Below are 26832 nucleotides of genomic sequence, written 5' to 3'. Positions count from 1 at the left end.
CTAATCTCAGTAAAAGATCCACTGTAGAAAGTAATTATAATATAACTGAATTCCATGCTAACTTTGAAAATGACATACTCCCGTTCTAAACAAAACCTGAGAAATGCTAATTACATACTTAGAAGGAAAGACCTCATTAAGGTTTTTGTCTGATTTTTTCATGAGCTTCAGACATCACTGTTAAGGTCAGAATTTCTTGCCCATTCCTAACTGACCTTGAATTGCTGTGATTTGAATCTACACCCAGGATATTAGCCTGGGGTATTGATTACTAATCCAGTGACATTACCATTACATTGCTATTTCCCCACAAAGGATTAGGTAAATAGACTCAAAGGCATGGCAATAAATAATTGGTTGGGGACATTTAAAGAAGCAATTCAAGATGTTAAAGAAAATACATTCCCCTGAGAAACAAAAAAAAACAAAGGTAATCTCTCCCTGCCTCAGTAATGAAGTTAAAGTGAGTAATAGATTAAAAGAAGACACTTATAATGCAGCAAAGAATGAAGTATAGCTGAGAATTTGGAATGTTTTGGACACCAGCTAAAGGGCACCAAAAAAATCAACCAAGGGAAAATGTTAGAAAGTGAGGTTAAATTAGTCAGCAATATAAAAACAGATTTTTGGAGCTTTAACAAGTATGTAAGGAGGAGAGTAGCTAAAGTTAATCTTGATCCCTTAGAAGCTGTGACAGGAGATATTACCACAGGGAATATGGAAATGGCAGACACTGACCAAGTAGTTGTGTCGGTCTTCGTTGCAGAAGACACAAATTACATACCAGAAATAGAGGGTAACCAAGGAGCTAAAATGAGTGAAAATAAGATAATTAACATAATCAGATAAAAAGTAAAGTTTAAAAACCAATTTAAAAATTCATTTCAATCAGTTGTTATACATGCTATTTTTAGTGGCATTGATTGAGAGATGATGTTGATTGAGACATTTGGAGTCTCCATGGAAGCATTTACATCCATCTTGGAGAGCAATAATGGCCAGGAGTTTAACATCTCATTCAAAAGAGTGCATCTCGATCAGTGCAGCCCTGCCTTGTCGCTGTATCAGAAAGCCAGCCAGGCATATGTGCACAAGTCTCTGAGTGGGGCTTGAGCCTTTGAACTTCTGATTCAATCAAGATTTATACTGCTGAGCCAAGGCTAACAAGGCAGAAGGCAAGATATCACAGAAGTAAAATTTCAAATAAATATTCTAATTTGAGAGACACAATTTATCACAATAATTTTGTGCTACCTGGTTTTGCTCTTTTTTACACCTGGTTAGAACTACCAGTATTTTCCACGTTTCATTTTGATTTTCCATAATTACCTCTAAAGGGTTCTTATTTCAGAAACTCGTCCCATTAAATGTTAATATTATCGTGAAGGAGCACTATCTTTGTGAATAACATTTTGTCTTTAGGGTTACTGAAATGTTAAAAATGCAAAATGTCAGCCAGTGAAACACGGCCAGTATTCATGACAATGAAAGATATCATACCATCCTGAGTAATGGCCTTCAATCAAATCAAATCACACTGTGGACCTACCATCAAAAGCAACAGGATCCTACACAGGCAGTGATTTCACAGCTAAGAGATAATTTACTGGAATGTCGTTTTGTATCTCTTCCAAAGTACATCAAAAGTACGTATGGACAAAGATAGCAGTCTTTGTTTGATTGATTAAGTCAGCATCAGTGCTTCCTGCAGTAAGCAGTTTGACTCAGACAGATAATACTGCTGCCAAATGAACAATAAAGCAACAAAAATGTGATGTGTTCCACTGTGGTCAGACATCAGTAATCAGATAAATCTACAGACTGTACAATTTGCAAAAGGATACCTTGTCCTCAGAATGCATTTCTAGAACAGCCTAAAATTCCATTGTGTATTTAATACCACTAACTGATTTACATGAGATGACAAAATCACCACTGAATCAGTCCTTTCCAGGGCAGAAATGTCACGATGAATTCCAGCATTGTTCATGACAAGAAAGGCTTTGCTGGCTTGGAAATGTGCACAGAATGGAAGGTGGTGCATCTCCGAGGTATGCTCAAGGGGCAGTATCCATGTCAATAAGGACTAAAAGCTCCAACAGAAAAAGCCCCATAAGCAGACATGAAAGCCCACAACAATCACAAGTGATAGACAAGTCCAGTTGACGGCTGATATAAATAACACCATCACTACATGTGGTTTCAGAGGTTCCAAAGAAGACACCAAACCTGCAAACAAGGCATTGGCAGAAATGAACCCACCCCACCAGCAAGGGACAAGTTCATTTTTTGACACTTCTGGCAGATTTTGCCCTTTCAGAATTGGCTTGGTCAATGATCTCCTCTGACCTCAATGCTTTGAAGTTGGATTCCCATCATTTCTTGGCAATGGAAGGAGGCTACATAACCACCTCTTTGAGTTGATGAGTTTTGAAGCCACAATGCATTTGACACTGTGATATTTGAATTCTTATTTATGCTATAAGGAACAGTGGATTATACAGTAACAGCAAGCTTGACTCCCTATGCACTGTAATGCAGATGTGAACTTTTTTAAAATGTATTTTAAGGTACACATTAATGTAGTTAATAGATAAAAAGTAAATATTGCCCTATTATTTCAAGTTTATTTTTGAGGCAACATTTGAACAATTACAAAATGCACTCTGTGTAGCAGGATTAGATTCCCAACAGTATGGAAACAGGTCATTTGGCCCAAAACGTCCACACTGACCCTCCAAAGAGCAACCCACACAGACCTTTTTCCCTTTGACTAATGACACAATGAACAATTTAGCATGGCCAATTCACCTGAACTGTACATCTTTGGACTGTAGGAGGAAACTGGAGCACCCAGAGGGAACCCACGCAAAACATGAAACTCCACACAGTCACCTGAGGCTGGGATTGAACCCAGGTCCCCAGCACTGTGAGGCAGCAGTGCTGACCACTGAGCCACCAGTAACTATGACTATCAACAATTCTGATTACTACAAATCGAGGTTTATAGGTCAATCCAACATGTAAATTGACCACATTCATTCGGCATCAAAAATCACATTCATGTTAATACTTAACATACAAGTTGCTAATATGTTTCCTCAGTCTGCCTGGATTACACCATGTTTCAAAATTACAATTTCTCAGTCCCCACACAATTGAGGCAGATCCTCAAAAATTTGAGGAAAGCAACAGAAGCAAAGCTGGTTTTTCACAACTACAAAATAATAACAAAAATACTATAGCAGACCTTGTCTTCCTTCTGATGCCAGTAATTGTTTTCAAAACATAGCTCCTTGAACCATAAAATCATCAAAAAGTAACAGCACTGAAAAAGGCTGTTCAGCCCATTATGTCTGTACTGGTTAACTGAAAGAACCGTCCATTCAAGTCCCACTGTCCAGCATCTGGTCCATAGCCTTGCAGGGTACAGTGCCTCAGGTGCAAGTCTGGGATCCTTTTAAATGAGTTATGGGTTTCCACTCCAATTACCAACTGGCCAGCCAATTCCAGACTCCCACCACCACCTTCATGAAAAAATGTTTCCTTATGTCCCCTCTAATCTATCTACCAATCACTTTAAGCCTATGCCGCCTGCTAATTGCCCTCTCCACTGGGGAAAACCGATCTTCCCAATCCTCTCTATACAAGCCCCTCATTATTTTGTATACTTCAATTACATCATCCCATCAGCCTCCTTTGTTCAAAGCAAAACACCCTAATTGATCAATTCTTTCCTGATACTAGCAATTTTCAAGCCCTGGTATATTCTTGTGACTCTCCTCTGTATTCTATGTAAGGCAAGTCTTCCTTGTAATGGAGTGAACTGAGCACAAAACTTCAGGTGCTGCCCAACCCCAGTGTCTTGTATAGTTCCAGTGTTACACCCTCCTCTTGCACTTATTATCACACCAAGTGAAGGAAAGCATCCCATGTATCTTCTTTCTCATCCTATCTACCTATCCTGCCACCTTCACTGACCTGTGAAAGTACCCTCAAAAGTCCCTTATTTTCTCTACCTTTCCCAGAACCCTCCTGTTTACTGTGCATTAGTGTTTGATCTCCGAAAATGCATAACCTCACAAACTTCCTGATTAGAGTCAAAGTCATAGAGAGGTATAGCACAGAAACGAACCCTTTGGACTAACTCGTGCATGCCGACCAGATGGGACTATCCTAATCTAGTCCCATTTGCCAGTATTTGGCCTACATCTCTCTAAATCCTTCCTATTCATATACCCATCCAGATGCCTTTTAAATGCAGCAATTGTATCAGGTTCCACCACTTCCTCTGGCAGCTCATTCCATACACGCTCTATCCTCTGTGTGAAAAAGTTGCCCCTTAGGTCCCTTTTATATCTTTCCTCTCTTACTCGAGTCTTATGCCCTCTACTTCTGGACTCCACCACCCCAGGGAAACAGTGTCCATTTATCCTATCCATACCCCTCATGATTTTATAAACCTCTATAAGGTCACCCCTCAGCCTCCAACGCTCCAGGGAAAACAGCCCCAGCCTGTTCAGCCTCTCCCTGTAGCTCAAATCCTCCAACCCTGGCAACATCCTTGTAAATCTTTTCTGAACCCTTTCAAGTTTCACAACATCCTTCCGATAGGAGAGAAACCAGAACTGCATGCAATATTTCTCTGGTACCCCACCTGATCTAGTTAGCATTGGAAAATGATTCTCAGAGCACCTATTATTTAGTTCCTGGCTTCCATCAACTGCCACGGAAATTCAGAATGAATTCTGATAAAGTTATTGAATCAAAACATTAACTCTATTGTTTTCCTCACATGTGTTGCCAGGCTGGCTGAGTTTCCTCAGCAATTTCTGTTCCGGCAACAATTCATCCTGCCCTATCATTTATCCAGGGTAGTCAGCCCCTCCAGTACTTCACTTCTCAATCGGCTTACTTCATCTAATACTCATACTCCTCCTCTTTTAACTAGAAAGTCTACAGCAGCTGCCTCTTTTGTGAAGACAGAAGGTGAACTCTTACCAGGCTCTGAATGATGTGGGCTATGGCAAGGTGAAAATCGGGTGAGATGATCAGTGAGCCCCATTGGTCTGCACTGACACTGACTATACGCTGGGAGACACAGCTAGATCATGGACTGGATCAGGCTGAAACTCTCAGCTCCTTGCACACTGTCATAGAACCCACTCAGGCTGAGCTGACTGGATACTCACAGCACCCCTGCCTTGTGTTGCCTTGACTTGATACACACTGGCATCACAGCCAGAGGTTCCAGACTCAGATTATGTCTGTCTTACTATGGCAGTTAGAATGGACACAAAGCCAGGGAGCCTGCCACAGTTGTCAGTGGGTCTCTGTCCAGACAATGAGGGTATTATTTGCTCAGGGGATCCCAATACAGTAAGACAAAGGTTGCTTCTGATATTCTGATTGCCTGGAGCAATCAGAGGCAGGATCTTCTGCTGATAAAGGGTGAGGAGCCGAATCTTGGGCAGCACACCACCCTGCCTTGAGACTTTTCTGCCCTCGTGTGGCCATTTTATTCCTGGAAGGAGACAGGGCAGGTATGACAGGAGATGGAAGTGGGTGGGACAGCCATTATTGCTGGTGCTGGCAACCTGAGTGACTGGGCAACACAGAGGGCATACAGGGTTAGTAAGTGTCAAAGCAAGTGGGGAAGATGTTTCAGGCAATAGTGGGAGTTATAGAGCATGAGCCTTGGAATGAGGTGGGTGCAGGAGCAGAGAGAGTGAGAGACAGACTAAGGTATTGGAAAGAAGATGGTAGCACTTCTGCAGATAGAGTGGAAAAAGTTATTGACCATCTTCCAACAGTTCTGGGCATTTCTCCAGATGGCTGAGACTGCTTCAACCCAAGTGTCAAATGAAGACCAGGCTGAGACTATCTGGCATTGTGGTTTCCACTGCTGCTGGTTCTGGGAGAAGAGAAAATCCCACCTGTGCCCCACCCTGTTCAGCAGGATCTCCAGGTCTCTGCCTGCAGAGCAGATTGACAACCTCTCCATCAGCAATATTCAGGGAAAAACATCAGGAGTAGCTTCAGCTTCAGACTGACAGCCCTTGCCATGTGCACACCGGACTCTCAAAGATGGTGCAAACACAAGGGATGTTAGTGAACTCCAGGAGTGGTGAGATGTTCCCTGAATGGCACATGGGACAATGGGGTTGGATTTGGGCACATGAGATGCCATAGAGGCAAGTTAAGTGGTTAATGAGGCAAGTTTGGTAAGATAGCCACCCGGCCTCCCAGCAGAAATCCCTCTGAAAAGCTCAGCACAACTCGGACTTAGCCAAAACACCTAAGATACAGCTGAGAGTGTAACTGCTTTTATTCACAGTGTTTTAATATGTCTATTCTCTTGTGCGTCTAACTGACCACAATGGAGATAAGGTGGTGTTGCCAGATTAGAGACAGCTAATTAGGTGCCAGACCTCTAAAGCAGTAGTCTCAGGATTACTCATTCTAGTGAGCATCAAAATAAGAGAATACATTGTTCAGCACATGGCCGGGAAGCTGGTGTGCGAGGGTGAAGCTCAAAGTTCTGAGCCATTGAGACCTATTATGGTGAAGGTGGGACCTGTACAAACCGAATGGTCTAAACCTGAACAAAACCAGGATGAATATCTTTACAGGGGGATTTGCAAATTTTGTTGGGGAAGGTTTAAACTGAACTGGATTGGCTGGGGTATGGGAACTGACAGCAATTCAGAGCAGGGAAGAGGAGCAGAAACTTAGCAAGTGAACCTGAAAGACAGAAGGAGCAGAGGTTGGAAACCGTATAACACAAAAAAATGGCAGTATACGTAAAAGGTATATATGTAAACACAAGGCGTACAGTGAATACAGCTCAGAGGAGACACGTGAGGGCATTAGAGTCATTAGATCATTTTTATGATGGAAACCTGGCTTAAAGAGGGACAAGGATGACAGCTCATCATCCTAGTTATAGGGTTTTCAGGCAGGGTAGAGGAGGGGATTAAAAGGTTGAGGGTGTAACATCATTGGTTAAATAATCGATCATGGTTTTGAGGAGGGTCGTATCTTAAATGAAGTAATAGATGCTCAGCTGAGCTCCAAAACAAAAAAGCAGCAACCATGCTATTGGTTGTGTACAATCGATCCCCAGATAGTTAAAGAAGTAATTATATAGTCAAATTCCTGAGCACAAAAGCAATAAAGCAGTGGAGATAAGTCAGAGCATTTATATTCCTTGCTGCTTCTTCACTTGACATAATTTACACTCCAACCACAAGGGATGAATGCAGATTTCTCCAGCTTCCTCATTTCCCCTCCCCCCACCTTATCTCAGTCCCTCGGACTCAGCACCTACGATTCTCCTGCTCCTTGGATGCTGCCTGACCTGCTGCGCTTTTCCAGCAACACATTTTTCAGCTCTGATCTCCAGCATCTGCAGTCCTCACTTTCTCATAATTTACACTAGCCATGCAAGTGTGACCCTAATCATAACCCTGTTTCTTGAAGGATTTTTCTCAGCTTCACTGGTGGATCAAAATGTTGACATCTACGGTAAAGCGGGTCAAACATAAAAGCAGCATCTCTCCAGTGCACCTCTGCAGTATGTTCTGCTGAGACTTTGTGCCCCCACACATCACAAATAGTCAATATGTCTTAAAGACATACACCATCAACTGATCTTACATCAGTCAATTGACAATTCTTAGAGGCAAACAAAATATCACACTTTTTAGTTTTTTTTATTCTTTACTCTTTCTTTCCTCCCCTTTCCCCCACAAAGTGTCTTTTTTCTCTCTTTCAGCACTAGATACGTTCTTGCAGCTAAGGCAAAACAAGTCTGTCAGCAAGACTGAAAGTGCAGCCACTTGATTCAGGTCATGAAGTTTACACTACAATCTGAAGAACATGCCAACACAATTTTCACAATTTTAAATGGTCGAGAAGAGGATCAGGTGGAATATCTTTCTCCTCCCAATATTTGATAACACTAAAGTTTGATTTATCTTATAAAACAGCAAACCTCAGGACAAACATGAAACATGTTGATATAACATCTCTCGTTCACTACTTAAACATACGTTACATAAATTAATAGGGGACATGATTGAGATGTACAGGGTTAGGAGGGGCATAGATAGGGTGAATAGGAAGGCACTTGTTCCATTAGTAGAGGGGTTAATAACCGGGGGGGTGGCATAGATTTAAGTTTAGAGGTGAAAGGCTTAGAGGAGAGTTGAGGAGAAACTATTTCACCCAGAGGGTGGTGGGGGTCTGGAACTCACAGCCTTAAAGAGTGGTTGAGTCAGAAACTCTCATAACACTTGAGCAGTATTTAGATATTCACTTGCGTTGCCTTAACCTCCTGGGCTATGGGCCAAGAGCAGGAAAATGGGATTAGTACAATCAGATCTTTGTTGACCAGCAAGGACACAATGGACTGAGTGGTCTCCTTCTGGGATGTAAACGTCCATGAGGCTATAAGGTTGTGATTTGGAGATGCCGGTGTTGGACTGAGGTGTACAAAGTTAAAAATCACACAACACCAGGTTATAGTTCAACAGGTTTAATTGGAAGCACACTAGCTTTCGGTGATCACCTGATGAAAGAGCGGCGCTCCGAAATCTAGTTGGACTATAACCTGGTGTTGCGTGATTTTTAGCTATGAGGTTGGTAACTCTGCTACAATAGTGGACAAAGAAATTTCATAAAAATTCATTAAGCATCATTGCTAATACTGTCAAAGGTAATTTCTAAACCTAAATAATGCAAATGAAGAATTTAATCTGTCAACAAACCACAAATAGCTCAATAATTAAACTTGAGAAGATCATATTTCATAAGAGAAACATTGATTAAGGACCATTTTCATCTCAGCAGCCCATAGATTTATTATTTCAATTAGACTTTATTGTACTTACTACTTTTCTTTGTTCTGATAGTAACTAGAGTTTGAGGTCACAGGTACTCCACCGCCACGAATAACATGAAAGGCTGTTGGGGAGGATGCAGGATAATGACCAGGACGAATAGGTTTGGCTAAAATGAAAGAACAAGATTCAATTAAATTACGTTCCATCCAAACGTGCCAGCGTATTTGCAAACAGACGTCCATCACTATCTGCAACAGGAACACGGAACCACAGAAAATAGGAGCAGGGCAAGATTATTCAGCTCTTAAAGCCTGCTCCACTATTCAATATGATCAAAACTGATCATTGAAGTTTAAAACCTTGAGTTCTAACCAATCCAATTCCACCAGGAATGTACTCCTACAAGAAATCGGTCAGGTAAGCCTTCCTTGCACTCCCTCAAGAAACAGACATTCTTTGTCCCATAAGGAGACAAAACTATACGCAATTCATCATTGTGGTCTTACCAAAGCACTGTACAGTTGTAACAAGACATTCCCTATTCCTGTATCTGATTTCTGTCATTATGATGGCCAATATACCATTTGCCTTCTGCACCACATATTGCACATGCATGCTTACCTTCAGCAACTGATGTACAGGGACACCCAGGTCTTGATGCAACTTCCCTCTCCCCTTTCCCAATGCCATTCAGATAATAATCTGCCTGCCTGTTTTTGCTTATCCACTCCATATTGCATTTACAATGTATTTTTCTTCTTACTTAAAATGTCCAAATTACACTGAAGCTGCTCACAGTAAACCATCCCACCCAGCTTGGTGTCATCTGCAAAGTTAGAGATAAGACATGTAGTTTCCACATTTAAATCATTAACTTACGTTGTGAATAGAAGGGGTACAAACTCTGATCCCTGCGGCATCCCACTAGTCACTGCCTGCCATTCGGAAAAAGACCCGTTTATTCCTACTCTTTGTTACCTACGTGCCAACCAGTACTCAACCCATTTCAATACATGACCTCCAATTCCATGTGCTTTAATTTTGCATGCCAAACTCTGACATGGGACCTTCTGAAAATCCAAGTAACCCACATCCACTGGCTCCTCTTATCCACTCTATTAGTTCCATTCTCAAAAATTTCACAAGATTTGTCAGGTACAACATACTGTTCATAAAACCATGCTCACACTGTCCTATCTTCCAGATGCTCTGCTATTACATCTTTCATAATGGAGTCTAACATTTTTCATATGTCAGGTATACAAAGCTGGGATCAAGTGAATCCCATGAGGAGCACAGTGGTAAAGGAGTACACTTAAGAGGGAATTAAGAAGGCAAACGGGGACATGAGATAGCTTTGGCAGATGAGGTAAAGGAGAATTCAATGAAATTCTAGAAGTACATGAAGGGCAAAACAGTAACAAGGGAGAGATCATGAATTGAATTGAATCGAATCGAATTGAATTTATTGTCACGTGGGCGGCACGGTGGCACAGTGGTTAGCACTGCTACCTCACAGTGCCAGAGACCAGGGTTCAATTTCCGCCTCAGGCGACTGACTGTGTGGAGTTTGCACGTTCTCCCAGTGTCTGCATGGGTTTCCTCCGGGTGCTCCGGTTTCCTCCCACAGTCCAAAGATGTGCAGGTCAGGTGAATTGGCCATGCTAAATTGTCCGTAGTGTTAGGTAAGGGGTAAATGTAGGGGTGTGGGTGGGTTGCGCTTCGGGGGGGCGGTGTGGACTTGTTGGGCCGAAGGGCCTGTTTCCACACTGTAAGTAATCTAATCTAATCTACCGAGGCACAGTGAAAAGCTTTGTCTTGCGAGCAACGCAGGCAGATCATAGAGTTAAGTAGCATAGATAAGTAAATAATAGGTAAACAGCGGCAAAAACAAAAACATAGGTACAGGTGAAAGTTAAATGCTTGTGAGTCCATTCAGTATTCTAACAACAGTAGGGTAGAAACTGTTTCGAAACCGGCTGGTGCATGTGTTCAGGCTTCTGTACTTTTTCCCCAGTGGTAGAGGTGGGATGGATCTTTGAGAATGCTGACGGCCTTTCCTCAACAGCGGACCTGGTAGATGGATTCTACAGATGGGAGGTTGGCCTTTGTGATTGTCCAGACTGCATTCACCACGCTCTGTAACCATCTCCGATTTTGAATGGTATAGTTGCCATACCAGGTAGTGATACTTCCAGACAGAATGCTCTCGATGACGCACCTATAAAAGTTGGTAAGGGTATTCACCATCATGTCAAATTTCCTCAGCTACTTGAGGAAGAAGAGACATTGTTGGGCCTTTGTAACCAGTGCATCCACATGAAGAGTCCAAGAAAGCTTGTTGTGGATGACCACTCCCAGGAGTTTGACACTCTCCACTTGTTCCACCTCTCTGCTGTTGATGTGTAGAGGGGCATGAGTAACATCCTGCCGAAAATCAGTAATGAGCTCCTTGGTTTTGTCGGCATTAAGAGCTAGGCTGTTCTCAGTGCACCATTTTCCAGGTCTTCCACCTCCCGTCTGTAGTCTGTTTCATCACCATCTGAGATTCGACTGACTATGGTGGTGTCATCAGCAAACTTGTAAATGGCATTAGTCTTGTATTTGGCGACACAGTCATGGGTATACAGTGAGTACAGTAGGGGGCTGCATACACACCCCTGGGGTCTCCAGTGTTGAGTGTTAGTGAGGATGAAATGTTGTCCCCAATCTTCACTGATTGTGGCCCAAGGGTCAGGAAACTGAGGATCCAATTGCAGAGAATGGGGCTTAGTCTGAGATCACTAAGTTTAGTAATCTGCCTCAAAGGGATAACAGTGTTGAAGGCTGAACTGTAGTCAATGAGTAGGATTCTTACGCAGCTGTTCTTGGTGTCAAGATATTCTAGGCAGGAGTGAAGGGCAAGTGATACGGCATCTGACGTGGATCTGTTGGTCCAATAAGCAGATTGGAGTGGGTCAAGAGTAGTGGGGAGGATGGAGTTGATTAATGCCATGACCAGCCTTTCAAAGCACTTCATGACCACCGAAATTAGGGCCACTGAGCGGTGCTGCATGAGCCTTCTTAGGCACAGCATGATGTTGGCCCTCTTGAAACAGCAGGGACAGTGGCATGCTGCAGGGAGAGGTTGAAGATGTCTGAGAAGACCTCTGCCAGTTGATCTGCGCATGCTCTGAGTGCATGGCATGGTACTCCGTCTGGTCCCATCGCTTTCCTTGGGTTCACAAGATGGAAAACTGATCTGACCTCTTATGCAGTGACTGTTGGGATAGCTTCATCTGGACTTGTCAGAATAGGTGTTACCTTTCCACTGAAATTCTGCTCAAAGTGAGCATAGAAGGCGTTGTGATGATCTGGGAGGGATATGTCATCGTCTGCTATCTTGCACTGTCTCCTTTTAGAACCTATGATGTCACTCAGTTCTTGCCATAGTCTTCGGGTGTCTGTCTGGGTCTCTAGTTTGGTCCTTGGCTGTCTTAATGGCTCTGTGAAGGTCATACTTGGATTCCTTACATTTGAGTGGGTCTGCTGATCTGAAGGCCTCATGCCTGTTTTTTAGCAGGTTCTGTATGTCCTGTTTCAACCAGGGTTTCCTGTTGGGGAACACCCGGATTGGCTTTTTCAGTATACAGTCCTCCACACACTTGCTGATAAAGTCTGTGATGGTGGTGGCGTACTCGTCCAAGGTACTTGTGGACTGTTTGAACACTGCCCAATCAGCCGATTCCAGACAGCACCAGAGTTGATCCTCTGCCTCTTCCGACAGCACTGGACCTGTATCTGTGAGGGATCTCCTACTTGAACTTTTGCCTGTAAACTGGGAGAAGGAACACGGCATTCTGTTCAGATTTCCCGAAATGAGGATGGGGGAAATGGAGCGGTAGGCATCTTTCACAGTGGTGTAACAGTTCTCTGAAATGTTCAGGCCCCTGATGGGGCAGATAATGTTCTGGTGGCACTTGAGCAGTACCTTCCTTTGACTGACTTGATTGAAGTCACCAGTTACAATAAACAGGGCCTCAGGGTGTTCCATCTCCAGGGTATTAGTGATGGAGTGCAGCACATTAGGGCCCATTAAAGATCAACGCCTACATACGGAACCGCAGGAGACGGGGTAAGATACTAAACAAATACTTTGTGTCAGTATTTACTGTGGAGAATAACACGGAAGCCAGGGAACTTGGGGAAATAACACTGATGTCTTCAAAAGAGTCCACATTACAGAAGAAGAGATGCTGGTTTCTTAAAAATCACAAAGGTAGATAAATATCCAGTACCTGATCAAGTGTATCCCAGAACATTGTGGGAGGCTCGGGGAGAAATTGCAGGGTCCCCAGCAGAGATAGCTGTATCACCTACAGCCATGGATGAGATGCCAGAAGACTGGAGAAGGGCTATTGTTGTGCCTTTATATAGAAAGGCTGCAAGGAAAAGCCAGAAAGCTACAGATCATTCAGCCTAATGCCAATGGTTGACAAGTTGTCAGAGGCGGTTCTGAGAGACAGGATTTACATGCATTTGGAAAGGCAAGGACTGGTTAGGGATGGTCAGCATGGCTTTGTGTGTGGAAAATTGTGTCGCATGAAATTTATTGGGATTATTTGAAGACATGACCAAAATAGAAGAAGGCACAGTGGTAGACGTAGTCTGCATGGATTTTAGCAAGGCCTTCGACAAGGTTCTTCATGATAGACTGATTAGGGAGGTTAGATCACATGGAATCAGGGACAGCTATCTAATTGGCCTGATGGTAGGAGACAGCAGGCTGTGATAGAATGTTGTTATTCAGACTGGAGGCCTGTGACCAGTGATGTACCACAAGGATCAGAGCTGGGTTTACTGTTGTTTGTCATTTATATAAACATTTTGGATGCGAATATGGGAAGTATGGTTAGTTAGTTTGTGAATGACACCAAAATTGGTTTATTAGCCAAGGCCAATGGGCTGAGGAGTGGCAGATGGAGTTTAATTTAGTAAATGCGAAGTGTTGCATTTTGGCAAACCAAAGAAGGGCAGGACTTACACAGTTAATGGTACCGCCCTGGGGAGTGTTGTCAAACAGAGAGACTTGGAAAGGCTGGGGCTTTTTCCCTGGAGCATAGAAGGCTGAGTCGTGACTTTAAAGAGGGTCATAAAATCATGGGTGGCATAGATAAGGTGAAAAGTCAATGTCTTTTCCCCAGGAACAAAACTAAAGGGCATAGATTTAAGGTGAGAGGGAAAATATTTATAAGGGACCTGAGAGACAATTCTTTACTGCATATATGGCATGGACTGTCAGTGAAAATGGTAGAGGTGGGTACAATTACAATGTTTACAAGATGTTTGAACAGATGCATGAATAGGAAAGGTTTCGAGTGATACGGCCCCAAATGTAGGCAAATGGGGCTAGTTTAGTTTAGGAAACCTGATCAGCATGGACATGTTGGACTGAAGGGTCTTTTTCCATGCTGAATGACTCTATGATTCATTGTCAAGCTAACTTGTCCATAATGCGCTATTTTCTCGCTGCCTCCCTTCGTAAACATTGGGGTTATATTAGCTATACTCTAATCCAAAGGAACTGTTCCAGAGTCAATGGTGCTTTGGAAAATGGCTACCAAGTGCATCGAATATTTCTAGGGCCACTTCCTTAAGTACTCTGGAATAAAGGCCATCAGGCCCTGGGGATTAATCTATCTTTAAGCTTGTCAGTTCCTCAACATTACCTCCCTACTAATATTAATTTCTTTCCATTCCACTTTCCCATTAGGCCTTGAATCCTCCTATATTTTTGGGATGTTATTTGTTGCTTCCCTTGTGAAGACAAAACTAAAGTACATTTTTAATTGAAGGGTCACTGGACTCAAAACATTAACTCAGTTTTTCTCTCAACAAAGGCTGCCAGACGTGCTGTTTCTCCAACACACTATGTTTGTTTCAGATTTCTAAATTCTACAGATTTTTTTTGTTTATACATTCAGCTGTTCTGCCAACTCTTTGTTCCCCATTCTAAACTCCCATGTTTCTATCTGCAGGGGACTTGAATTTGAATTTCTTTTGTAGTACCTCTGTGTGGTTCCACAGATGGCTAGTTTGAGAGGCCCCATTTTATTTTCCAAGAGAGTTCTTATGATCTTTTATACTTGCTGGGGCCAGGTCTGAACCTCAGTTGCTGCCACTCAAAAATGTAGACATGAGCCTGCCCTAAACTTTGCCCTTAAATAAAGTCATGTCCACCTCTACCACTTGCCTCTCTGATCTTCTTCAATATCAATTTGCCTCCAATGACACTCATAGACTGCTAAATAAATCCCCAAACTTACTTTTCAATAAGCGTCTTTACCTTTTGAACCTGCCTTTGTTGCCATTCCTGCCTTTTCCTATTCAGCCAGGTCATGGGACCTCTGCAGAATACCCACCCTGGTGAACTTTCTGTAAGGTCGGACCTTTTGTTCAAGGCAGGCTGATGTCCCTTCCCATGCCACACAAAATGGCCACTAGGGGAAACAGATTAGAACTTCTGCTTGCATTCCTCAGCCACCTCTCTTTGCTCACTCTGGTCCTATTCTAGAATCCGAGTACCAAATTACAAGGGGCAGGAGAATCAAAGAAAGTTTTACAGACTATCTTAACAGCCCAAAGCAATGGGGAATGATCTTGCTCCTATTGGCCCACAAGCAGTGCTGGGAAAGCACCTACATGTTCTATCCAGCTTCCCTCATGTCCCATCAGTTGTCATATATCACAAAGCCCAGACAACCTACCCTCCAGGATTTAATGGGGAACAGGTTAAATCTGAAGTATGAAATCTTTTAAATTAAAATAGGATAAAAATTAAAAGAGGATAAAAATATATCGAGACGGAGCATTGTTGAAAGTAATTCCTGTTTTCAATATTTCGATCAACTCTTAACTCTTCAAAATTTAAATCGGTCCAAAATGTGACTACTTTTTGGATGCTTTCCCAACAGTCCTTTAGCACGGAGGTTATAAGAAAAACCTGATTGCCATTCTGTTTTACAGCTTAGAGTCAGTGTTCCTCGCTTGTTCATTACTTCCAAATACACCATCCTACATGCTATTCCTTCTCCCTGAATCCCCAGTTTTTAAAATCAAGGCTCAATGCATTCCAACCCCATCTCTTTTTTTTCCACAATCTCAGAACTGTGTAGCTTCCTCCCTATGCTTTTAGACCTATGCTACGGTCTTAACTTGTGTGTTGTTGGCATGACCTCATTCCATTGTTAGTGCCTAGTTAGTTGGCTTAAAAATATGATTGGAGAGCATTTTCCTCCAATTTAAAATTTACTTTGTGGACAAGTGTCAGATCTGATTCTCTGATTGAGTGACACTGGTAGGGAGTGATACTTAAAGGAAGTAATAATTAGAAAATTGTATACCTCTGCTGCTTGGTTTTACTTCCTTCAATATAAAAGGAAGAAGAATTAGGAACTTAAGGCCTACAATTCTCTGCAGGAATTGTTCTGAAGAGAAACAGTCCTAATATTTCATCTTTATTCTCTCCATAGTCTCAATCCAAATTATCAAGCAATCTTTTCCATAAGGGTCCAGTTTATGTCTTTCCTCCACATAACCTTCACAGGCAATCTTTTAAATGTTGAAGACCCCACTATCTGAAATAATCTCCCCAAATCACATTATCTTGCTCAATCTGACATCACTACATGAAGTTTCCTAAAAACCCATCACTTTAACTGTATACTCAGTCTCTTCTCCTAAAGTTCTGTTCCTCCTCTTTGATGTTTACCTCTCTCCTTTTAAGTTCTAAGTATGATTTCAACCTGACTAGTTCTTACTGTATTCATATCGCAGTCAGAAACAATGACATCTTCTTTCATAAACCTGGGAACAACTTTACTTCATTGGTACCATCAGCATCCATAAACTCTCATCAGGCAAAAGACAGAGCCCACATGTATTAACACAAGTGACTGGAAGCAGAGAAGATACTCACCAATCTGAGCTGAATGTGCCCGCCTGGCCATGTTTTTGGCTCGTACTGCTTCCTTGATTCGATCGACCTCCTGATGGTAGCGCTTGCGGTCTCTCATGGCACTCTCCTTGGCTTCCTTCAATGCACTCTCCAGTGCTTTAACTCTCTCAGCTGTAGCCCGAAGTCGTTTCTCCAGCTTAGGAAGCTCACAACGAAGATCTGCATTGTCACGAACCAGCTGGAAGAGATAAAGAATTAAGAGGATGAGAGTGAACCTCAATGTGACTGGGCAGGGAATGGGGCAACGATATGAATATTTGACGTTGGTGTCAAATGGGCAATATTGGGTCAAATTTCCACATGTCTCTTGTGAATTTAATATCCAGGGTAGAAATCTGCCAGAGAATCCAACAATGGACTTCAGAGTCAAAACTACCAAAGTCGAAACCAGCCCAACTATGAAATAATCAGAAACACTGGGAAAGCATGATAAATTAATGGGATTAATGAGGTTGAGAACATTAATCCTAAGTTTTATTTGGCAGGATCGAAGGGAACAAAAAAAAATAGACACTGTCTTAAATTTATGATGAATTTGAAAGCATAATTTCCATGTCATGTTTTTTATTGTAATCTCTTACTGATAATATGGAAACATTTGGCCATTATTTAAGAGTACAAGGAATTCATCAATGACATCATCCATCCGCATTTTAAAGGATACAAATAGACAAGGTAACAAAAATGCAGGGAGACAGAAGGTCAAAAGAAAGTAATAAAATCTCATAATTATAATTCCTATATATCCTGTGGCATGCCTATTGCATTGTATTCAACTTATCTCTTATCCATCCACTCCTTAATAAAATGACCAGGAACTACCAGAAATAATGAAGACCTTGCAGAGCCCATGAAAGTCACAGTCCGATACTCATTGATTTTCCACAGCGAAATACAAAGGAATCTTTGCAAATTTTTCCATACATTTGCAATCACATTGGGAAGAAAAGCCTACCAGATGTATCAAGATTGACTCTTATTCAAAAATCATTCCCAGAATAAATAAAATATACAAATAATCTATTCAATTCCCTCAAAGGCTACACGCTATTTATTCTCTCTCTTTGCTTACTGCAAAAGCATGAATGATCCTGAACTTAACCTCTTTCAGTTTGCATCACCAATGACTCAAATATCAAAGAAAAGTTTAAGGCACAAGTTCTCATAAGATTAATGGATATACCTGCACAATACAACTCTCCCCAAGTGATGCCACATTGGTCAGTGGACTTTTTACACAGAAGTTTCCATTGACATATTTAGAAGGTGTCAATATCGGAAATCGAAACTTTCAGAAGGTTCACTTAACAGATTTTATTAGTAGACAAAATGGAGTCAAAGGGTAACAGTTTGGAATTAGGGGCAAGTAAATTAGCTCCTCAAGCTTGTCCCACCATTCAGTGCGGTCAGGGCTGATCTGTGACCTGGTTCATTACACAAACTCTATTGTCACAATTCTTTTCAAAAGCAGTTCTGAATGATACCATCCTATTAGGTGATTCTCGTTATTTTCTCAACAGAATAATATCTCAGTATGTTGACCAACCAAGTGAGATGAGGAGGAATATTGAATTTCATTTTGAGCCAATATGTTTTACAGGACTTTGGAATGGTAGCTTACTGACAACAGGGTATAATTAGCAGAAGTGTGATATATTGCAGATATATTAAATAGGGAAGTAGAGATGCCAATTCTGCTCATGCAAACTAGTCCTGTCACATTCTGTTGTGAATGGTATTGGGCAATTAAACAACTCACCGGAGGTGGATGCTCGACAAATATGATGGGAGCCCATCACATCAGTGCAAAAGGTAAGGCTGAATAATTTACAAACATCTTCAGCCAGAGGTGGTGATGGGTGGTCAGTCTCAGCCTATTCCAGAGGTACCCATCATCATAGATGCTAGTCTTCAGCCAATTTGATTCACTCCATATGATATTGAGAAACGGTTGAAGGCACTGAATATTGCAACAGTTGTGGGTCCTGACAACGATACTGGTGATACTTGCTCCAGCCAAACTGCCCCAACACAGCTACATTACTGGCTTTTAACTGACAAAGGGTAATTACCCAGTCCTGTACACTAAAAGCCGACACATCTGATCAGGCCAATTGCCACCCCAGCAGTCTAAGAAAGTGATCGAGGAGTTTTTAACAGTGCTATCAATGGGCACTTAGCAATAACCTGCTCATTGACACTCAGCTTATGTTCTGCCAGGGTGACTCATTTCTTCACCTCATTGCAAACATGTACAAGCATGGACAAAACAGGTGAGTTCAGACGTGAAATGAGAGTGACTGCCTTTGATATTAAGCCACATTTGAACCATGTGTGGCATCAAGTCGCTCGAGAAAGACTGGAGTTAATGGGAATCAGGGGAAAACTCTGCTGGTTGGAGTCATACCTGGCACAAAAAAGATGGTCATGCTTGTTGGAGGTCATTCGACCATAACATATAGGAATAGGATGAGGCCACTCGGCTTATCAAGTCTGCTCTACCATTTGCTCATGGCTGATATGCTTCTCAATTCCATTCTCCTGTCTTCTCTCCATAAACCTTAATCCCCTTATTAATCAAGAACCAATCTATCTCTGTCTTAAATACACTCAATGACTTGGGGTCTCCAAAGCCTTCTGCAGCAATTAGTTTCACAGAGTCACCACCCACTGGCTGAAGAAATTTCTCCTTATCTTAGTTTTAAAGGCTGTGTCCTCTTGTCCTAGTCTCTCCTACTAGCGGAAAAATCTTTTCCATGTTCTCCCTATCCAAGCCTCTCAATGTTCGCTAAATTTCATGAGGTCCCCCCTCAACCTTTTAAACTCCATTGAATACAGAGCCAGATTCCCAACTTCCTTCCATATGACAAGACTTTCATCTGTGGGATCATTCTTGGAAACCTCCTCTAAACCCATTCCAAAGTCAGCATATTCTTCCTGAGATACAGGAAGCTAAACTGCTCACAGTATTCCAAATTCTAGAGGTAGATTAGAGTTACAGCCCTTCACATGATGGAAAAGGATAGACCAGATCTAAAAGTTGAAGTTCTAAATTGGAGAAGGGCCAATTTTGACGGTATAAGGCGAGAACTTTCGAAAGCTGATGGGGGGGCAAATGTTTGCAGGTAAAGGGACGGCTGGAAAACGGGAAGCCTTCAGAAATGAGATAACAAGAATCCAGAGAAAGTATATTCCTGTTAGGGTGAAAGGAAAGGCTGGTAGGTATAGAGAATGCTGGATGAATAAAGAAATTGAGGGTTTGGTTAAGAAAAATAAGGAAGCATATGTCAGGTATAGACAGGATAGATCAAGTGAATCCTTAGAAGAGTATAAAGGAAGTACGAGTATACTTAAGAGGGAAATCAGGAGGGCAAAAAGGGGACATGAGATAGCTTTGGCAAATAGAATTAAGGAGAATTCAAAGGGTTTTTACAAATATATTAAGGACAAAAGGGTGACTAGAGAGAGAATAGGGCCCCTCAAAGATCAGCAAGGCAGCCTTTGTGTTGAGCCACAGAAAATGGGGGAGATACTGAATGAATATTTTGCATCAGTATTTACTGTGGAAAAGGATATGGAAGATATAGACTGTAGAGAAATAGATGGTGACATCTTGCAAAATGTCCAGATTACAGAGGAGGAAGTGCTGGATGTCTTGAAACAGTTAAAGGTGGATAAATCCTCAGGACCTGATCAGGTGTACCTGAGAACTCTGTGGGAAGCGAGAGAAGTGTTTGCTGGGCCTCTTGCTGAGATATTTGTATCACCGATAGTCACAGGTGAGGTGCCAGAAGACTGGAGATTGGCAAACGTGGTGCCACTGTTTAAGAAGGGCAGTAAAACAAGCCAGGGAACGATAGACCGGTGAGCCTGACCTCAGTGGTGGGCAAGTTGTTGGAGGGAATCCAGAGGGACAGAGTATACATGTATTTGGAAAGGCAAGGATTGATTAGGGACAGTCAACATGGCTTTGTGCGTGGAAAATCATGTCTCACAAACTTGATTGAGTTTTTTGAAGAAGTAACAAAGAAGATTGATGAGGGCAGAGCAGTAGATATGATCTATATGGACTTCCATAAGGCATTCAACGAGGTTCCCCATGGGAGACTGATTAGCAAGGTTAGATCTCATGGAATACAGGGAGAACTAACCATTTGGATACAGAACTGATTCAAAGGTCGAAGACAGAGGGTGGTGGTGGAGGGTTGTTTTTCAGACTGGAGGCCTGTGACCAGTGGAGTGCCACAAGGATCGGTGCTGGGTCCTCTACTTTTTGTCATTTACATAAATGATTTGGATGCGAGCATAAGAGGTACAGTTAGTAAGTTTGCAGATGACACCAAAATTGGAGGTGTAGTGGACAGCGAAAAGGGTTACCTCAGATAACAACAGGATCTGGACCAATTGGGCCAATGGGTTGAGAAGTGGCAGATGGAGTTTAATTCAGATAAATGCGATATGCTGCATTTTGAGAAAGCAAATCTTAGCAGGACTTATACACTTAATGGTAAGGTCCTAGGGAGTGTTGCTGAACAAAGGGAACTTGGAGTGCAGTTTCATAGCCATTGAAAGTGGAGTCGCAGGTAGATAGGATAGTGAAGAAGGCGTTTGGTATGCTTTCCTTTATTGATCAGAGTATCGAGTACAGGACTTGGGAGGTCATGTTTCGGCTGTACAGGACATTGGTTAGGCCACTGTTGGAATATTGCACGCAATTCTGGTCTCCTTCCTATTGGAAAGATGTTGTGAAACTTGAAAGGGTTCAGAAAAGACTTACAAGGACGTTGCCAGGGTTGGAGGATTTGGGCTACAGAGAGAGGCTGAACAGGCTGGGGCTGTTTTCCCTGAAGCGTTGGTGACCTTATAGAGGTTTACAAAATTATGAGGGGCATGGATAGGATAAATAGACAAAGTCTTTTCCCTGGGGTCGGGGAGTCCAGAACTAGAGGGCTTAGGCTTAGGGTGAGAGGGGAAAGATATAAAAGAGACCTAAGGGGCAACTTTTTCACGCAGAGGGTGGTATGTGTATGGAATGAGCTGCCAGAGGATGTGGTGGAGGCTGGTACAATTGCAACATTTAAGAGGGATATGGGCCAGGTGCTGGCAGGTGGGACTAAATTGGGTTGGGATATCTGGTTGGCATGGACGGGTTGGACCGAAGGATCTGTTTCCATGCTGTACATCTCTATGACTCGATGACATCAAGGCCACCTTTGACTGAGTTTGGCATCAAGGAACCTTAGCAAAACTGGAATCAGTGGGCATCGGGAGCAAACTCTCCACTGTTTGCCACTACCTGGCAGAGAAGAAGATGGTCATGGTTGTTGGAAGTCTGTCAGGTCAGCTGCAGGAGTTCCTCAGGGTAGGCTCCTAAGACCAACCATCTTTAGCGACCTCATTAACAACCTCCCCTCCAATAGAAGATCAGACATAGGGATGTTTGATGATGTTTGTACAAGGTTCAGCACCATTTACAACTCCTCTGCTACTGAAGAGGTCCATATTTAAATGCAACAAGATCTGGACAACATCCAGGCTTCGGTTGACAAGTGGCAAGTAATATTTGCACATACAAATGCCAGGCTACGACCATCTCCAATAAGAGACAATCTTATTGCTTTTGACATACAATGGTGTTATCATCACTGAATCCCCCACTACCAACATCCTCAGGGTTACCATTGACCAAAAACTCAGCTGGACCCACTGCATAAATACAGTTGCCACAAACAGGTCAGAGCCTAGGAATAATGTGGCGAGTAACTCATCTCCTGACTCCCCAAAGCCTGTCCATCATCTATAAGGCACGAGCCAAGAGTGTGATGGAATACTTCCCACTTGCCTGGATGGGTGCAGCTCCAACAATACTCAAGAAGCTTCACACTATTCACTTGATTGGCACCAAATCCACAAGTATCCACTTCTTCCACTAGCATCGTTCAGTAGCAGTATTGTAGATTATCTACAAGATGCATTGCAGAAATTCACAAAAGATCCTCAGACAGCATCTTCCAACCACTTCCATGTCGAAGGACAGGTGTAGCAGGTACATGGGAACACCACCACCTGCAAGTTCCCCTCCAAGCTACTCACTAGCCTGACTTGGAAATATGTCACCAATCTTTCACTGCCACTGGGTCAAAACTCTGGAATTCCCACCTGAACAGCATTGTGGCTCAACTCTCAGCAGGTGAACTGCAGCAGTTCAAGAGTGTTGCTCACCATCACTTTCTCAAGGACAACTAGGAATGGGCAATAAATGCTAGCCAGCAGTGATACCCACATCCCATGAATGAATTTTACAAAAGCAGTCTGACCAGAGCCTTATACAGACTCAGCAGTATGCCCCTGCACTTGTATTCTAGTTCTCTCAAAATGAATGCCAACATTGCATTTGCGTTCATAACTGTAAGCTGAACCTGCATGTTAACCTTAACAGAATAATGAATGAGGGCTTCCAAGTCTCTTTATGCTGCAGATTTCTGAAGCCCCTCCCCTTTAGAAAATAGTCTTTGGCTCTATTCTTCCCACCAAAGTGTATAACCCTACACTTTCCCACATTGTATTCCATCTGTCATTTCTTTGCCCAATCCTCCAGCCTGTCCAAGTCCTTCTATGGATAAGGAGTAAATGATAGGTGCAAATGGAGTCCAAAAAGAGAGAAGAACAGTTGAACAGACAAAGGAGTGGAAAACGATCTGGCTACGAGAATGAATAGCAGTCAATGGAGACTGTTAGTGGCTAACAGCAGGTAGTATGTAATGGCAGACTGTGTGTGGGGTAGGGTGCTAGGACCTAGAATGATTGAACATGATATTGAGTTTGGAGGGCTACAGAGTCCCCATCGGAAATAGAGGTGTTCTTCCGGCTTACGCTGGAACACTGTGGCAATCAAGCTTTAACTCTGATTTCTCTTCACAGATGCTGTCAGACCTGCTGAGCTTTACCAACAACTTTTGTTTTTGTCTCTATCTGTGCCAGAGCTTGCCTCTAAAGCCATGGGCTCTTATCTTATTTAGCAGCCTCCTATCCAGTACCTTGTCAAATACTTCTAGAATTCCAAATAAATCATGTCCACTGGCTCTCCATTATCTAACTTGCTCATTGCCTCCTGAAAGAATCTCAGCTCCAGTACATCTCAACAGGAATTACTTAGAGCAATGTCCTAGGCCCAACCATCTTTCAATGCTTCATCAATGACCTTACCTTCATCATAAGGTCAGAGTTTTCTCAATGATTATAAAACATTCAGTACTATTTTCAGCTCCTCAGCTCCTCAGTCCAAATACAGCAAGACCGGAACAATATTACAGGTTTGGCTGACTAGTGACAAGCAATATTCAGGCCAGGCAAATTTGAAAATTGTGTGGCAGAGAACATTAGAAGACCAGACTGTTTTCATAATTTAAACACAAATCCTCTTCATACCTGCTTGTGAACTTTTGTAAGTTGCTCCAGGTTGTTCTCAAGAAAGGATATTTTCTGTTTCTGAGCAGCACTCCCCCCTCCATCGTCGGAATCCAGTTCCGTGCTCTGAGGATGCACAAAGCAAACTGATCAGTCTGTGACCCATCTCCAAGTGTAATCAATTAAAGTGACATTTTCATCTTCCTGACAGAGCCCTGCTGTTAGCGTTCATTTATAAGAAAATAAAGGCAGCAACTGTACTTGTGTATAGGAACAGCATGCTTACTTCAAGTGAGATACACTCATTTATTATTTTGCTCCATGTATGAGAAAGTTCTTAGTCTGAAGTGTTTTGACAAAATCTACTGCAATCAAACGTCAATGTAAAATTCTGACGGTTTGCAAGGGAGTTTAGAGATACAAGTTTACGCATTTAGTTTTCCACATTTTAGCCATCGGAATAATCCCACCAGAAGTTAAAGCTATCTGTATCATTCCAGTCGTTTCTAGTGCGAGGTACTGGTGGAAGCTACTGGGGTTGACCAGAGAATACAGAACTGGCTCAAAGGTAAAAGACAGGGTGGTGGTGGAGGGTTGCTTTTCAGACTGAAGGCCTCTGGCCAGTGGTGTACCACAAGGATCAATACTGGGTCCACGACCTTTTGTCGTTTACATAAATGATTTGAATGTGCACACAGGAGGTATACTTAGTAAGTTTGCAGATGACACCAAGATTGGAGGTGTAGTGCACAATGAAGAAGGTTACATCAGAATACAATGGGATCTTGATCAACTGGGCCAAGGGGCAAAGGAGTGGCAGATGGAGTTTAATTTACATAAATGCGAGGTGCTGCATTTTGGAAAGGCAAAGCAGAGCAGGACTTATACATTTAATGGTAAGGTCCCTGGGAGTGTTGCTGAACAGTGCAAGCTCAAAGCTCCTTGAAAATGGAGTCTCAGGTAGATAGGTCAATGAGAAAGGCGTTTGGCATGCTTCCCACTATTGATCAGAGATTTGAGTATAGGAGTTGGGAGATCATGTTGTGGCTGTACAGGACATTGGTCAGGCCACTTTTGGAATATTGTGTGCAATTCTGGTCTCCCCCCTATAGGAAGGATGAAACTTAAAAGGGTTCAGAAAAGATTTCCAAGGATGTTGCCAGGGTTGGAAGGTTTGAGCTATAGGGAAACTGCAGCATCGGAGGCTGAGAAGTGACCTTGTAGACATTTATAAAATCATGAGGGGCATGGATAGGATAAACAGACAAGGTCTTTTCCCTGGGGTGAGGGAGTCCAGAATTAGAGGGCATAGGTTTAGGGTGAGAGGGGAACGATTTAAAAGGGACCAAAGGGGAAACTTTTTCATGCAAGGAGTGATGCATTAATGGAATAAGCGGCCCGAGGAAGTAGTGGAGACTGGTACAATTACAACATTTAAAAGGCATCTGGATGGGTATATGAATAGGAATGTTTTTAAGGAATATGAACCAAATGCTGGCTAATGGGTCTAGATCAATTTACGATATTTAGTTGGCATGGACGAATTGGACTGAAAGGTCTGTTTCTGTGCTGTACATCCCTGTGACGCTATCATATTCGAGAGTGATTAATTAGTTTTGTATCTAAAAAGTCTTGATGCAGAACTAAACATTATGAGGACGTTGGTTTAAAACAAAACTGCACCTGCAGCTACCAATTTAAGATAATTGGCAAAAAAAACAGTGGCAGAGATGAGGAGAATTTTTAAAAATTCAGCAAGTAGCATTGGCATTGAATGCTTTGCACAACAGGATGATGGAAGCAAGTTTAGGTTGAAAATTCACATTTAAAAAGGAAAACAAAATGCAGGTGCAGGCACACATTGTTGAATCATGTTCTGTACTTTATAATTCTATTGGTGGATTTTAGTTTGAGCCAGGAGAGAATCCAACCTTCAATGCACAAAACAGCAGTGTCCCTGGGAGAATTAAGTCCTTACTTGGCAACGGGAACCCTACTGCGGGCATCTGTCGCCATGGGAGGCATTTATTCACTACACTTATCTCCCATAGAGTGGGAGGGCTGCTGGCCAATCAAAAGATCTCTAGCACTATCAGAAGTGGTGGCTGCTGCCACTAACACACTTCGACATTCACCATAAATCCCTGAAAAATAGTTGCGGCAGTTACGCGGGGGGTGGGAGGAGGGCCTCTGAGAAAGGGCGGCAGTGAAATGGTTCTCAGCAGACACTTCTTAATCCTCTGCCCCTTTCCAAATGCTAGGTTCCTTAATCAGGCATCAAGTTCCTTGGAACTGGGGGCCACCACCCCCGGTTCACAATCAAATTGGACAAGGTTAAACTTTCCCCTACTTTGCAATGAATTGGCAACTTAAATCATCTTCCTTGTCTGGCACATTCTGCCCATCTGCTGACCCCATTGCCCAAGGATCTCAAGATAGTCATTGAACATAACCAATAAGTTCCTTGAATAATTTTCTTTAAAACCAACCTGCTTATTGTGTTTCCGTGTTGTGTGCCTGTGGCAGGATGAGTTTGTTCACACATTGCAGTTGGTATCCAGACTGGATCCATAGATCCAATCA

The 26832-nt window shown here is 42.5% G+C and overlaps 1 protein-coding gene across 1 annotated transcript in view; it reads right to left on the bottom strand.

The window, feature by feature from the left end:
- The window catches only part of LOC122551741 (kinesin heavy chain), a 204646-nt gene that overhangs the window by 16139 nt on the left and 161675 nt on the right, over window positions 1-26832 (bottom strand). The window contains exons 23-25 of the mRNA XM_043694135.1: window positions 24271-24375; window positions 16804-17020; window positions 8895-9012 (exon numbers count right to left, since the gene is read on the bottom strand). Of these exons, the coding sequence (XP_043550070.1) occupies window positions 8895-9012; window positions 16804-17020; window positions 24271-24375 (440 nt within the window). The remainder of the gene's footprint in view (window positions 1-8894; window positions 9013-16803; window positions 17021-24270; window positions 24376-26832) is intronic.

This window comes from Chiloscyllium plagiosum, chromosome 7, assembly GCF_004010195.1.
Source record: "Chiloscyllium plagiosum isolate BGI_BamShark_2017 chromosome 7, ASM401019v2, whole genome shotgun sequence".
Taxonomy (NCBI): Eukaryota; Metazoa; Chordata; class Chondrichthyes; order Orectolobiformes; family Hemiscylliidae; genus Chiloscyllium; species Chiloscyllium plagiosum.
This window is presented reverse-complemented; position numbering and strand designations above follow the sequence as displayed.